At 36.3% G+C, this 14,250-nt stretch overlaps 1 protein-coding gene across 1 annotated transcript in view; it reads left to right on the forward strand.

Annotated features, from left to right (window-relative positions):
• The window catches only part of ATG4C (autophagy related 4C cysteine peptidase), a 94,103-nt gene that overhangs the window by 18,631 nt on the left and 61,222 nt on the right, over nucleotides 1-14,250 (forward strand). The window contains exon 2 of the mRNA XM_036825550.1: nucleotides 9,355-9,493. Coding sequence (XP_036681445.1) covers nucleotides 9,418-9,493 — 76 coding nt within the window. The 5' untranslated portion in view covers nucleotides 9,355-9,417. The remainder of the gene's footprint in view (nucleotides 1-9,354; nucleotides 9,494-14,250) is intronic.

A 14,250-nucleotide genomic window follows, 5' to 3' on the forward strand; every position in this document is an offset into this window, starting at 1 on the left:
GGGAGTTCTGTGGCTGGTGACTACCCACTAGTGGGTGGGGCCAGGCCCTGGGTTCTCTGACTGCAAGGCCTGGTGGTTCCGAGGCTAGTGCTGGTGCACTGGTATGTGGGGCCAGGTCCTGGGCCCTCTTCTGTACAGCGCGGGTCCTGTGGCAGTTGTGGGCTTGGGGGAGGGGGGCGTCTTAAGGTAGCTGGCCTGCTGGTGTGTGAGGCTGTGTCTCTGCCTGACTAGTTGCATGGCCTTAGGAACCCCATTACAGGTGGTGACATGTTGGTGGGAAGGGCTTGGTTCCAGAGATAATAAGCGAGAGAGAGGAGTCCAAAATGGTACTTGACAGCACCGGGGTCCTTGAGGTAGAACAAGCTCCCCAAAATGGCGGCCGCCAGTGGGTATGTCCCCAGGGTGAGCTCCAGTTGCCTCCTGCCTCTCTGCCAAGATCAGCAGGTAGGTCTGACCCAGACTCCTTTCAAATTACTGCTTTTGTTCTGGGTCCCAGAGAGTGTGAGGTTTTGAGTGCGTCCTTTAAGAGTGGAGTCTCTATTTTGCCCAGTCCTCTTCCTCTCCCGAAAGTAAGCCCCACTGGCTTTCCAAGCCAAATCTTTTGGGGGGCTTGGGACCCCAGTGTGGGGCTTGGACCCCCTTTCTCCTTGGGGAGAAACCTCTACAACTGTAATTATCATTTTGTTCCTGGGTCAGCCACCTTGGGGAATGGGTTTTTTTTTTTTAATTAATTAATTAATTTATTTTTGGCTGTGTTGGGTCTTCGTTTCTGTGCGAGGGCTTTCTCTAGTTGCGGCAAGCGGGGGCCACTCTTCATCACGGTGCGTGGGCCTCTCACTATCGCGGCCTCTCTTGTTGCGGAGCACAGGCTCCAGACGCGCAGGCTCAGTAGTTGTGGCTCACGGGCCTAGTTGCTCCGCGGCATGTGGGATCTTCCCAGACCAGGGCTCGAACCCGTGTCCCCTGCATTGGCGACAGGCAGATTCTCAACCACTGCGCCACCAGGGAAGCCCTGGGGAATGGGTCTTTACTATACTAAGTTTCTGCCCCTCCTATCCATCTTGTATGTTTACTTCTTTATACCTTTAGTTGTAGAAGATCTTTTCTGTTGGTCTTCCGGTCTATAATCAGTAGTTGCTCTGTAAATATTTGTAATTTTGGTATGCCTGTGGGAGGAGGTAAGCTCAGGGTCTTCCTACTCCACTAAAGAGGCCACCCAGATGCATCTCCTGTGCATTGCTGAATTTGATTTCCTAATATTTAGTTGAGGATTTTGCAGCTATGTTCATGAGAAATACTGGTCAGTAGTTTTCTTTTCTTGTAATGTCTTTGGTTTTGGTATTAGGGTAATGCTGACTTCATAGAATGAGTTTGGAAGTATTCCCTCTGCTTCTATCTTCTGGAAGAAATTGTAGAGAATGGACATAACTTCTTTCTTAAATGTATGGTAGAACTCAGTGACGCCATCTGGGCTTGATGCTTTGTGTTTTAAAGGTTATGAATTATTGATTCACTTTTAAAAATAGATATAGCCCTATTCAAATTGTCTGTGTTTTCTTCTGTGACTTTTGGCAGACTATCTTTCAAGGATTTGGTCCATTTCATCTGGGTTATCAAATTTGTGAGCATAGAGTTGTTCATAATATTTCTTCTTATTATTTTAATTTCCATGGGAGCTGTGCTGATGCCTTCTCTTTAGTTCTGGTATTAGTAATTTGTGTCTTCTCTCTTTTTTCTTAGTTAGCCTGGCTAGAGGCTTATAGGTTTTATTGATCTTTTCAAAGAAGCCCCTTTTGGTTTCATTGATTGGTTTCATTCAATCTCTATTTTTTTTCTGCCCTAATTTTTATTATTTCCTTTTTTCTGCTTACTTTAGATTTAATTTGCTCTTATTTTTCTGGTTTTCTAAGGTGGAAGCTTATGTTATTAATTTTATCTTTCTTTTCTAATATATGCATTCAGTGCTATAAAATTCCCTGTAGCCATGCATTTGTTGCATCCCACAAATTTAGATACTACTTTTTCATTTTCATTTAATTCAAAATACTTTTCAATTTCCCTTCTTTGACCCATGAGATTTGAGATTTCTTCTTTGACCCATGAGAGGTATGTTGTTTAAGCTCCAAGTATTTTGGGATTTTTAGGCTATCTTTTCATTTTTGATTTCCAGTTCAACTCCACCATGGTAAGAGCAAATACTGTATGATTTTGATCCTTTTAAATTTGTTAAGGGGTGTTTTATGGCCCAGAATGTGGTCTATTTTGGTGAATATTCTGTATGAACCTGAGAAGAATGTGTAATCTGCTGTTGTTAGGTGAAGTAGTCTGTAGCTGTCTAGTCTGTAGCTGTTTTTTTTTTTCCCCCCTACAGAGGCCCCTTGGAGGGGTAGTCTGTAGCTGTTGATTGATGCTGCTTTTGAGCTCAGTTATGTCTTTACTGATTTTCTGCCTGCTGAATGTGTTCATTTCTGATAGAGAGGTGTTAAAGTCTCCAGTTATAACAGTGGATTAGTCTATTTCTTCTTACAGTTTTGCCTCACATATTTTGATGCTCTCTGGATATCTTTTTTTAAAAACTTTTTATTGGATATCTCTTTATGGTGATAAATATAGGTCATAATATGTATCATCAACAGATATTTGTGTCTGCTAGCACTCCTGTGTGCTAGGTGTGAGGATATAGTAGTGAACAAGACACATTCTCTGCCCTCAAGGAGTTTGTTATCTGAGAAATAATTTTGTGAAATGCTTGTTACCTCAGGCTTGCTAATATCTCTTGTGAATATGAAAAAAATATTAAATTTCTTTAATGTGCATTACTTTGATCTAGTAAGGTTGAAAATATTTTCATATGTTTATTGGTCCTTTTCTTTCAGAATGCTTGTTTTTTTTTCCATTTAGTTTTTTTTTTTCTGATTGATTTTTAAGAGCTCTTTGTATATTACGGACATTAATGCTTTGTCTATACAATATGAATTGGATTTTTTCCTTAATTTATGAATTGCAAGTCAACCTTGTTAATGCTTTCTTTTTCTTCTTCCTGGCAGAAGTTTTCTTTTTTATGTGATTACATTTTCTTTTCTGATTTCTAGTATTGCATACCATGCTTAGAAAGGTCTTTTCTACAAGACTGTTAAAAACATTTAAATCAATACTTCCCTGTAGTATGTGCAAACATGCCATGTGTTTGCATTTTCATTTAATTCTGTGATTGGTCTAGAATTTATAATGTGTGAGGTAGCTTTATTTTTAAACTGGCTAGTTTATTATTCCAGTACTATTTACTAAATCAGCTATCTTTTCTCACTGATATGAAATATCTCTTGTATCAGTCACTAAATTCTCAAATATATTTGGATTTATTTCTCTACTCCCTGTTATGTTTTACTCAGTGTCATCCTTTGCTAATAAGATCAATAAATTTAAGTATTACTAAACTTAATTACTGTAGTTTTATAATGTGTTTTAATATGCAGTAAGGAAAATGCTTTCCTCATTAGGAATTTTTGGTTCCTTTTTAAAGTGTTTTAGTTTATAGTACTTTCTAATATGGTTCGAGGGATCACCTTTCAAAATCATCTCTGCTCTAAAAAGTTAGGATTTTTAGAAACAGCCATTTAAATTTTTGTTATGGAAATAAAGTGGGTTTCTGTCTTTATAGAAGATTGGAATTCAATTTTAGTTATATGGAAAGTAACTATACTGAATTGTTAAACTAATAACAGCTTAGTTAATTTGACCTTATGATAATAATTTTATTCTTTCCATGTACTCTATATTAAACAATGGCAATAAATGCATTCTTATAAAATAGTTGAGATGTTCCAAAAACATTTCAAATGTTTCAAGTTTGGGGTAAAATTACTCTGAGTAAATAGTCTATAAGTAGCAGGAGTTTGAAGTAAAAATAACAGTAAAAGAATAATTTAACAATTTATTCCACTCTAAGTTCCTTGAGGTTAGTATATTTGTCTCATTAATTTCTGTATCTGTCACAGCATCTTACCTTGGTTATTTATTTATTTATTTATTTAGGAGTCTTTATCTAATATACAGACTTTCCTCATAGAAAATGTCTCATTTTGTCTTGATTTTCCCCCAGCACACTTGAAAGTCATGTTGACTTTCACACTGTTGCTAAGGACTGTCCAGAGTGTTCCTGGTAGCTGGTATTGGGAACTCTTTGAATCAAGGTCCTCCCTGTGGCCTACTTTCTTTCTAACTTAGAAAGAAAATACATGCATGTACATTCTCTTATTTTATTTTTATTTTTTAATTTATTCATTTTTATTGAAGTATAGTTGATTTACAATGTTGTGTTATTTCAAGTTTACAGCAAAGTGATTCAGTTATACATACATACATAGGTCTATTTTTTTCAGATTCTTTTCCCTTATAGGTTATTACAAAATATTGAGTATAGTTCTCTGTGCTATATACTAGGTCCTTGTTGGTTATCTATTTTTAATAGAGTGGTGTGTATATGTTAATCCCAAACTCCTAATTTATCCCTCCCCCACCCCTTTCCTCTTTGGTAACCATAAGGTTGTTTTCTTTGTCTGTGGGTCTGTTTCTGTTCTTTATGTAAGTTCATTTGTATCATTTTTGTTTAAATTGCACATATAAGCGATATCATATGATGTTTGTCTTTGGCTTGCTTTACTTCATATGATAATCTCTAGGTCCATCTTTGTTGCTGCAAATGGCATTATTTCATTCTTTTTTATGGCTGAGTAATATTCCATTGTATATATGTATCACATCTTCTTTATCCATTTATCTATCGATGGACATTTAGGTTGCTTCCATGTCTTGGCTATTGTACATAGTGCTGCAGTGAACATTAGGGTGAATGGATCTTTTGAATTAGTTTTGTCCCTATATATGCCCAGGAGTGGTATTGCAGAATCATATGGTAGTTCTATTTTTGGTTTTTTAAAGAACCTCCAGTCTCTTCAGTAAGTGGTGCTGGGAAAACTGGACAGCTACATGTAAAAGAATGAAATTAGAACACTCTCTAACACCACACACAAAAATAAACTCAAAATGGATTAAAGACCTAAATGTAAGACTGGATGCTATAAAACTCCTAGAGGAAAACATAGGCAGAGGGACTTGCCTGGTGGCGCAGCAGTTAAGAATCTGCCTGCCAATGCAGGGGACACAGGTTTGATCTTTCCAGGTCTGGGAAGATCCCACATGCCGTGGAGCAGCTAAACCCGTGTGCCACAACTACTGAGCCTGCGCTCTAGAGCCCATGAGGCACAACTACTGAGCCCGCATGCCACAACTACTGAAGTCTGCGTGCTCTAGGGCCTGCGTGCTGCAACTACTGAAACCCGTGTGCCTAGAGCCCGTGTTCTGCAACAAGAGAAGCCACTACAACGAGAAGCCCGCACACCACAAGGAAGAGTAGACCCCACTTGCCCAACTAGAGAAAGCCCATGTGCAGCAACAAAGACCCAATGCAGCCAAAAAATAAAACAAAACAAAAACCCCCCAAAAAACATTGGCAGAACACTTTTTGACATAAATCACAGCAATATCTTTTTGGCTTTGTCTCGTAGAGTAATGGAGATAAAAACAAAAAGAAACAAATGGGACCTAATTAAATCAAAGTATTTGCACGGCAAAGGAAACCATAAACAAAATGAAAAAACAACCTACAGATTGGGAGAAAATATTTGCAAATGATGTGACCGACAAGGGATTAATCTCTAAAATATATAAATAGCTCACACAGCTCAATATAAAAAAAACAAATAACCCAATCAAAAAATGGGCAGAAAACCTAAATAGATATTTCTGTAAAGAAGACATACGGATAGCCAAAAGGCACATGAAAAGATGTTAGACATTGCTAATTATTAGAGAAATGCAAATCAAAACTACAATGAGGTATCACCTCACACTGGTCAGAATGGCCATTGTCCAAAAGTCTACAAACAATAAACGCTGGAGAGGGTGTGGAGAAGAATGGACCCTCCTACGCTGTTGGTGGGAATGTAAATGGGTGCAGCCACAATGGAGAACAGAATGGAAGTTCCTTACATTCTCCTATTTTAAATATTTTGTATTTAGAAGATTCATGGTTGGTGGCTTTTTAAAAATAAACTTTATATATATTTTTTAACATTTATTCATTTGGCTGTGCCGCATCTTAGTTGTGGCACATGGGATCTTCGTTGCGGCATTCAGGATCTTTTTATTTGTGGCATGTGGGACTTTAGTTGCGTCACGTGGGCTCTTAGTTGTGGCATGCGGGATCTAGTTCCCTGACCAGGGATAGAACCAGGGCCCCCTGCATTGGGAGCTCGGAGTCTTAACTACTGGACCACCAGGGAAGTCCCTAAAAATAAACTTTTTAAATTCTAAAAATTACGTGTGTTTTTTGTATAAGATTTGGAAAAGGTGAGCGATAGTGATAAAAAAAAATAGCCATACGCAATTTGTCAGGGAAACTATTGTCAGCAATTGGGTATACTTTTTTTACTTCTTCACCTCCCACTCAGCCCCCAGGCAGTATTGTGTGATACATAAAGTTTTAGATTTTGCATAGTGTTTCCCCATTTTCACAGACTCTTTGTAAGCATTTTTAATGGATATATAACCCATCATGTGGATGCACTATATATAATCACACATTTTATAAACTTTTCTCCTTCTTGCTTTTCCAAATTTTGTTAAATAATGCACTTTTGGGAGGAAATTTTTTTCTTTATTCTAGTTGTCAGTTAAAGAATTCTAATTACAGCAGGTAAGACTACTGCTTATGTTTCATAATTTTTCAGTTCACTGATTCATTTAATAAACATTTTGAGAAACAACTGTGTGCCAGGCAGAATTTAAGGACATTTGAAAAGTTTACTGTCTGGTGTAAGAGGCAGGTAAGAAGCAAGTTATTACAATACAGTGTGATGAGCGCTGTGATAGAGGAAGACATAGGCTCCTAAGGAGCAAAGAAGAGGGGCTTCTGTCTTAGTTTGAGGTTGGGAGGAGGGTAAAAATCTTACTAATCTTACCAGAGGAGGAGAAACTTAAGCTGGGTCATAGGGACTCATGATAATAAGACAGTCAAAAAATGAGGGTGAGCAGGAAGGCATTGTAGGTGGAGGGAAGAGCACATGCAAAGGCATGGAGGTATTAGCATGTCAAGTTTAGGAAGCTTTAATATTAATATTAAAAATGGCTTTAGTATATAGTGCATGTGAGGGAGTGGCAAGAGAGAAAGCTGAGTAAGTGGGCAGATATAATTTCATGAAGGGCTTTGAATATCATCCTCCAGGCTGGGGTACCATCATGGACGAGGCAGAATCCTTGAGAAACATGTTTATAGCTCTTAACTCTTCATTTGTACATCAGCAATTCTCAAATTAATAGCTCTCACCCAAACCTCACCTTTGAGCTCCAGAGCTATATATCCAACTGCCTTGTTGGCCTCTCTAGAATGTCTAGAATGTAAGCGTCATGAAAGCAAGTATTTTACTCCCTTTGCCCTAAGCTATATCTGCACTACCTAGAACAGTGCCTGGCAATAATTTATCGAGTGATTAAATAAAAATGAATGATTCCCTACTATATCTCAGAGCCATCTCAAACTCCACATAAATCCAATTCATGATCTTCTCCCTCTAACCTGCCCTTCTCCTAATGTTCCCTATTTTTAAAAATAATTAAAAAAAATTTTATTTAGTTTTGGCTGTGTTGGGTCTTCTCTGCTGCACGCGGGCTTTCTCTAGTTGCGGTGAGCGGGGGCTACTGTTCGTTGCAGTGTGCAGGCTTCTCATTGCCGTGGCTTCTCTTGTAGTGGAGCACAGGCTCTAGGTGCGTGGGCTTCAGTAGTTGTGGCACATGGGCTCAGTAGTTGTGGCTTGTGGGCTCTAGAGTGCTGGCTCAGTAGTTGTGGCGCATGGGCTTAGTTGCTCCGCGGCATGTGGGATCTTCCTGGACAAGGGATCGAACCGTATCCCCTGCTTTGGCAGGCGGATTCTTAACCACTGAGCCACCAGGGAAGTCCCCCTAATTTAATGTTCCCTATTTAAGTGATTGGCACCAACTATTTAATTTCACAAGCCAGAAACCTGGGTGTATCTTTGACATATTCCTCTTTCTCACCTTTCACATCCATTTTATCACTGAGACCTAATGAATTCTTGACGTTTCTTCATATGTCCATTTCTGTCCATCTCCACTGCTCTAGTCCAAGCTACCATCTCTCTCCTCATCCTATACGGTAGTAGTAAACTCTCACCCTTTACTCTTGTCCCTTTTCAATCTGTTCTCTGTGTTGGAGTCAAAAAAAAACCAAACAAACCCACAGAATCTGATTCTGATATTCCTGTTTGGAACCAGTTGCTCTTTGGATAAAGAACAAAACCCTTAACATGGTCTACAAGGCCCTGTGTGCTTCGGCCACTGTCTAACCCGATAGCCACATCTCATGCCACTTTTTTGAATTCTGTGCTTAGTCACATTGGCTTTTTAAATTCTTCCGGTGGACCATGCTTTCTTCTGTCACAGTTATAATGTATAATTAGTAGCTTCTAATACATATTATAAAACGGAATGCCTATTGTCAGAGAAACAAATGTATCGATACCTTTGAGTTGATATTTATAACCCTGAAAGGATAATGTTCTGTGTGGCATTCTTTTCTTGAAAAGAAAACTGTCTGTGAATTATTTCAAATAAGCTCAAACACTTTCAGTTATAATTTGTTCCTCTTTCAGATTACATATCACGTATATCAATTTTCCCTCAAGTAAGTTAAATACTTATAAGCTACATTTATTCTTATTTTAAAGTAAGAAAACATTGTCTTGTAAATTTAAGCCATTCGATTTTTTAAAAAATGCTGCAGTAGGAAGCAAGGAGGTATTGGAAATATAGGAAATGCCTTAATTAAAAAAACAACTAGGCTTTATATGAAACTAGTGACTTAATCAATATAAGTGGAAGCCTCCATTCTGAAGATAGTCGCCATTTCTTATACGATTTCAAATCACCCTCTCTGATTACAAATGAAACAAGTCTTGAATAATCTCACCAAGACTGACTTGTGTTACTAAGTTATTGTTCTTAATTGTGAGTGTCTGGGGGAGTTTATTGTTTGGTTTTGTGTGATAATTTTTATTGTACATAAAATATACAACAATAAAATATATTTTGTAATTAAAATATTTTTAGAGTATATTGTATTCTATTCTGTAAAATGAAAAATTGATTTGCTCATTTCCAGTTCAAGTTGTATTTAATCACTTAAGTAACTTTAGCAGATAGTGCACCACATAGATAGTGCACCATATAATATGTACTCATTACTTATTTTTCTTTAACTTCTTTTCTTTATGTCAGAACAAAAGTCTAAACTTACAGAAGAATGCAATCAAGTGATGGCTTTTTCTTTAGAATCTGAATATGGAGGCCACAGGAACAGATGAAGTTGACAAGCTAAAAACTAAATTTATATCTGCTTGGAACAATATGAAATATAGTAAGTATCAAGATTTGAAAACTGTATAAATCCAAAGAAATATTTGAAGACATGTATTATCTCCCTTATTAAGTCACTGACAATTGCTGAGATTCTCTTTGAATGAAATATTTCTGTAAGGAACGTAGATAAGAATACTACCTGAAGAGAGAGCCAAATACCATCATAAACATTGCTTAGAAACTCAGGCATATCATGTGGTCCTTTAAAAAAGAAAATTCCAAAGAAGATAGAATTTATTCAGGTGATGATAATACCTCAGGTTTTCAGACTCAGCATCAGGCAACCTCATGTATGAACCAGGAAGCAAGCAAAATAGACTGCTGAACACACAAAGCAGACCATTTAAAGTTCACATGCTGATACATATGACTTTCTTCTAGGAACACACTCAGATTCTTATTTTTAACTTAGTTACTCTTGGTTTGCATACAAATCCAATAAGGATCATATGGTGGTTTTGAAGCCCACTTAAGACTAGAAACAAATTGGAGATGAAAAATCCTTCAAAGATGGAGAAATACTCAGCAGAACCAGTTTCAACTGGAAGAAGTTAATATCCATAAGATAGGAATGATAAAATTTAGTAAAACCCCTTGACAGTGCAAATTCAGGTAAAACACAATTGGCTGTTGGCTCCTGGTTCACTGGAAGTCATGGCCAGCTAGCTATTTAGACAGTTAAAACTTGATAATAACTTGACATTGTATTTTGAAGATTATAGACATTAATTTTTTGAAAATTGAGATTTAAATCATATACTACTAAAATTCACCTTTTTAAAGTGTATGATTCAGTGGTTTTTAGTACACTCACAGGAATGTACAACCATCATCACTATCTAATTCCAGAACATTTTCATCACCCCCAAAAGCTACCTTGTACCCATTAGCAACTACTCCCTATTCCTCCCCACCTCTCTCCAATCCCTGGCATCCACCAGTCTACTTTTTGCCTCTCTGGATTTGCCTATTCTGGACATTTCATATAAATGGTATCGTATAACTTGTGGCCTTTTGTTTTTGACTCCTTTCACTTGACATACGTTTTGAAAGTTAATTCATGTTGTAGCATGTATATATCAATACTTCATTCTCTTATACGGCTGAATAATATTTCATTGTATGGATATATCACATTTTCTTTACCCACTCATTAGTTGATAGATGTTTGGGTTGTTTCCACTTTTTGGCTATATGAATAATGCTGCTATGAATATTGTATACAAGTTTTTGTGTAAACATATGTTTTCAGTTCTCTTGGGTATATACCTAGGAGTAGAATTGCTGGATCATATGTTTACCCTAAGTTTAACTTTTTAAGGAACTACCAAACTGTTTTCCAAACTGTTTGCACCATTATACATTCCTACCAGAAATGTTTGAGGGTTTGAATTTCTCCACATCCTCAGCAATACTTGTTAATGTCTATCTTTTTAATTAGACCCATTCTAGTGAGTGTGAAGTATCTCACTGTGAGTTTGATTGTATTTCCCTGATGAACATATGAAGTTAATCCTCTTTTTATGTATTTATTGGCAATTTGTATATATTCTTTCAAGAAATGTCCATTCAAATCTTTTGCATGTTTTAAAATTGGGTTGTCTTTTTATTATTGAGTTGTAAGAGTTCTTTATATATTCTAGATAAAAATCCCTCAGCAAATATATGATTTGCAAATATTTTCTCCCATTCTTGGATTGTCTTTTCACTTTCTTCATAGTGTCCATTGAAGCATAAAACTTTTACTTTTTGATGAGGTCCAATTTACCTATTTTTTTTCCTTTTGTTGCTTGTGCTTTTGATGTTGTATTTAAGAAACTGTTGCTTAAATCAAGGTCATGAAGATTTGCACCTATTCTTTAAAGAGTTTTTATTTTTTTAGCTCTTATATTTAGGTCTTTGATCCATTTCTAGTTAATTTTTGCATATGATGTGAGGTAGAGGTTCCACTTTATTCTTTGTATGTGGCTATCTGGTCCCAGCATCATTTGTTTAAAAGAATATTCTTTCTCCATTGACTGGTCTTGCCACACTTATCTAAAATCAGTTGACCATAGATGTAAAGATTTATTTCTGGACTCTCAATTCTATTCCATTAATCTGTATGTTTGTTCTTATGCCAGTAGAACATTCTCTTGATTACTTTAGCTTTTTGTAAAATTTGAAATTGGAAAGTATGATTCCTCCAACTTTGTTCTTCTTTTCCAAGATTGTTTTGACTGTTCTGGATTCCCTGCATTTTCCATATGAATTTTTGATCCTCTTATCAATTTCTGCAAGAAATCCAGCTGGGATTTTTATATAGATTTTAGTGAATCTGTAGATCAATTTTCAGAGTATTGGCATATTAACAGAATATTGCCATATTAAGTCTTCCAATCCATGGGCATGGGATGTCTTTCCATTTATTTAGGTCTTTAATTTCTTTTAATGATGTTTTGTAGTTTTCTGTGTGCAAGTCTTGGCACTTCTTTTGTTAAAGTTATTCCTAAGTATTTTATTCTTTTCAATGCTATTTTAAAGTGAATTTTCTTCATTTCATTTAGACTCTTCATTGCTAGTATATAGAAATACAGTTGATTTTTATGATTTGATCTTGTATCTTGTAAACTTGATAATCTCTTTTATTCTAATAATTTTTTGTGGATTCTTTAGGATTTTCTGTGTGTAAATCATGTCATCTGCAAACAGAGGCTTATGTTCTTTTTCAACCATTTAATCTGATGGATAGGTTATGTGATGAAGATTTCATTTATAAGGTCTGAACATTGTCATACAGGTACTCAACACATTTCAGCAGTGACCTAGGAATTGTTATTTAACCTATTATTTACATATGTGTAGCTTTCCCTATCTAGATATTTAAGTGGGCATCATAAGATTATGGTAATCCCTAATCTCTGAAGAACAGATTGTTCAGGGTAACTACATGTTCTAGATAGTTTTAAGTTATAGAGTAGTATTTTAGTTTTATTTTTATTGGTGAAAATTATTCTAAAATGTTGAATGTATTTTCATTGTTTAGAGTTTGTGTAGTATGGATGGTTTAAGAAGGATTAAAATCGATTGAGCACCCACTAGTATGTTGTAGTTTATGTACCTTCTCATTTAAATTTCATATCTTTCTGAGTTAGATATCTTTCTGAGATTTAAACCTAATATGTTTCTAAGGTATTCTTTTTGTGCAAATTAGAAAACTGAGATTAGGTGACATATTCAAGGTCGTATATCTAGGTAAGTCTTGAAACTTGTATTCAAACCCAGCCTCCCTTGCTCCCTATTCTTGCTGTTCTCTGAATACACTGAACATAATTTAGGATTATTTTTTATCAATGTCAATATTATTATATAAAGATGGAACTAGAAATGGCATAGCACTTAAAATTTAAAAGAACTGGACCTTACTTTCTTGAAAAAGTGTTTCATTTTTGCTTCCTCCCCCATATTTACATGACTTTATGAGGTATGTAAACTTGATTTCCTTTTTAAAATATTACGAAGTAAATCATCCTTCTGGGTGTTTCTGTTTCTCCAGAAAATCATTATCATCTCTACTATTTCTGTGCTCTTTGGCTTGTTTGCATCTTTTAAAGCCTGACTTGTGATTTTCAGATTGCTGACTTAATGGACTATCGGTTTTTTGGTAACATTTTGTTTATGGTAGCTAGTCTCCAAAGACAGTCCTCAGTGAATCACATTTTGTGTTGTCTCTTTTCTCATATGAATCTGGGCTGGCTTGTGTCTCATATCAAGCAATAGAATGAGTTAGAAAGGAAGCTATGTCAATTCCAGGCCTAGCCATTAAGAGACAACTTCTGCCTGGTGTGTGCACTATAACTCATTGCTCGTGTAAAATGTAGATCGTTGCAAAGCCTCAGGCTCTGACTTGTCAGATTCACCTTTCTTTTCTTTTGGAAGGACTGGTGACTGGTAAGAGGGTATACAGGTAGAGGGTAAAGCATAGGGAGAAAGAGAGAAGTTCCTCCGTAAAGGTTTTTTGTTTGTTAGTTTTTGAGGTTGTTTTTATGAAGTTCTTAGGATTTGCTTTGGAAGTACTGCCTTTTGGGGAGAGGGGATTGTTATCATTTTGGGGATTAGAATCATTCTAGTATGGTGCTAATAATACTCCTATGAAACAATGTCTATAAAGCACCTAGCTTAGTTCCTAGTATAAAATAGATGGTCAGTAAATACTATTTTCCCATTGGAGTTCAGAGAAGAGAATGAGAGATAGGTGGGAACAGGAAAAGATGTCTTAGAAGTGCGTGTTTGAGTCAGAAGAAGAAGATTTAAATGGATTTAAATGGGCTGATATTGGGGAGGATATTTTTGTTATGGAATAGTATGAACCAAATATTAAAGCCCACTTTGAGTATAGATGAGAAGTAGTGGAAAAGATGACTGTAAAGGTGATTTGTATCATATTGTGGAAAGTCTTTAGTATCACAGAGAAGTTCATTATAAATCTGTTAAGTAATGAATCATTGAGGATGGTTTTTGAGCAGACAAGTTACCTAATCAAAGCTGAGCCACAGGGAGATTAATTTGGCAGGGATATGTGGCATATGCTAGAGTGGGGAAAAACTGATTACAGATAAGCCATTTTGGGGGAGTATTGCAGTAATCCAAAGCCTGATTACTGTATTTGACTTTCCATTCTTTCTTTCTTTTTTTTTTGGCTGCGTTGGGTCTTCATTGTGGTGCTTGGGCTTCTCACTTGCAGTGGCTTCTCTTGGTGCGGAGCACGGGCTCTAG

This window comes from Balaenoptera musculus, chromosome 1 (genome assembly GCF_009873245.2).
Source record: "Balaenoptera musculus isolate JJ_BM4_2016_0621 chromosome 1, mBalMus1.pri.v3, whole genome shotgun sequence".
Classification (NCBI taxonomy): Eukaryota; Metazoa; Chordata; class Mammalia; order Artiodactyla; family Balaenopteridae; genus Balaenoptera; species Balaenoptera musculus.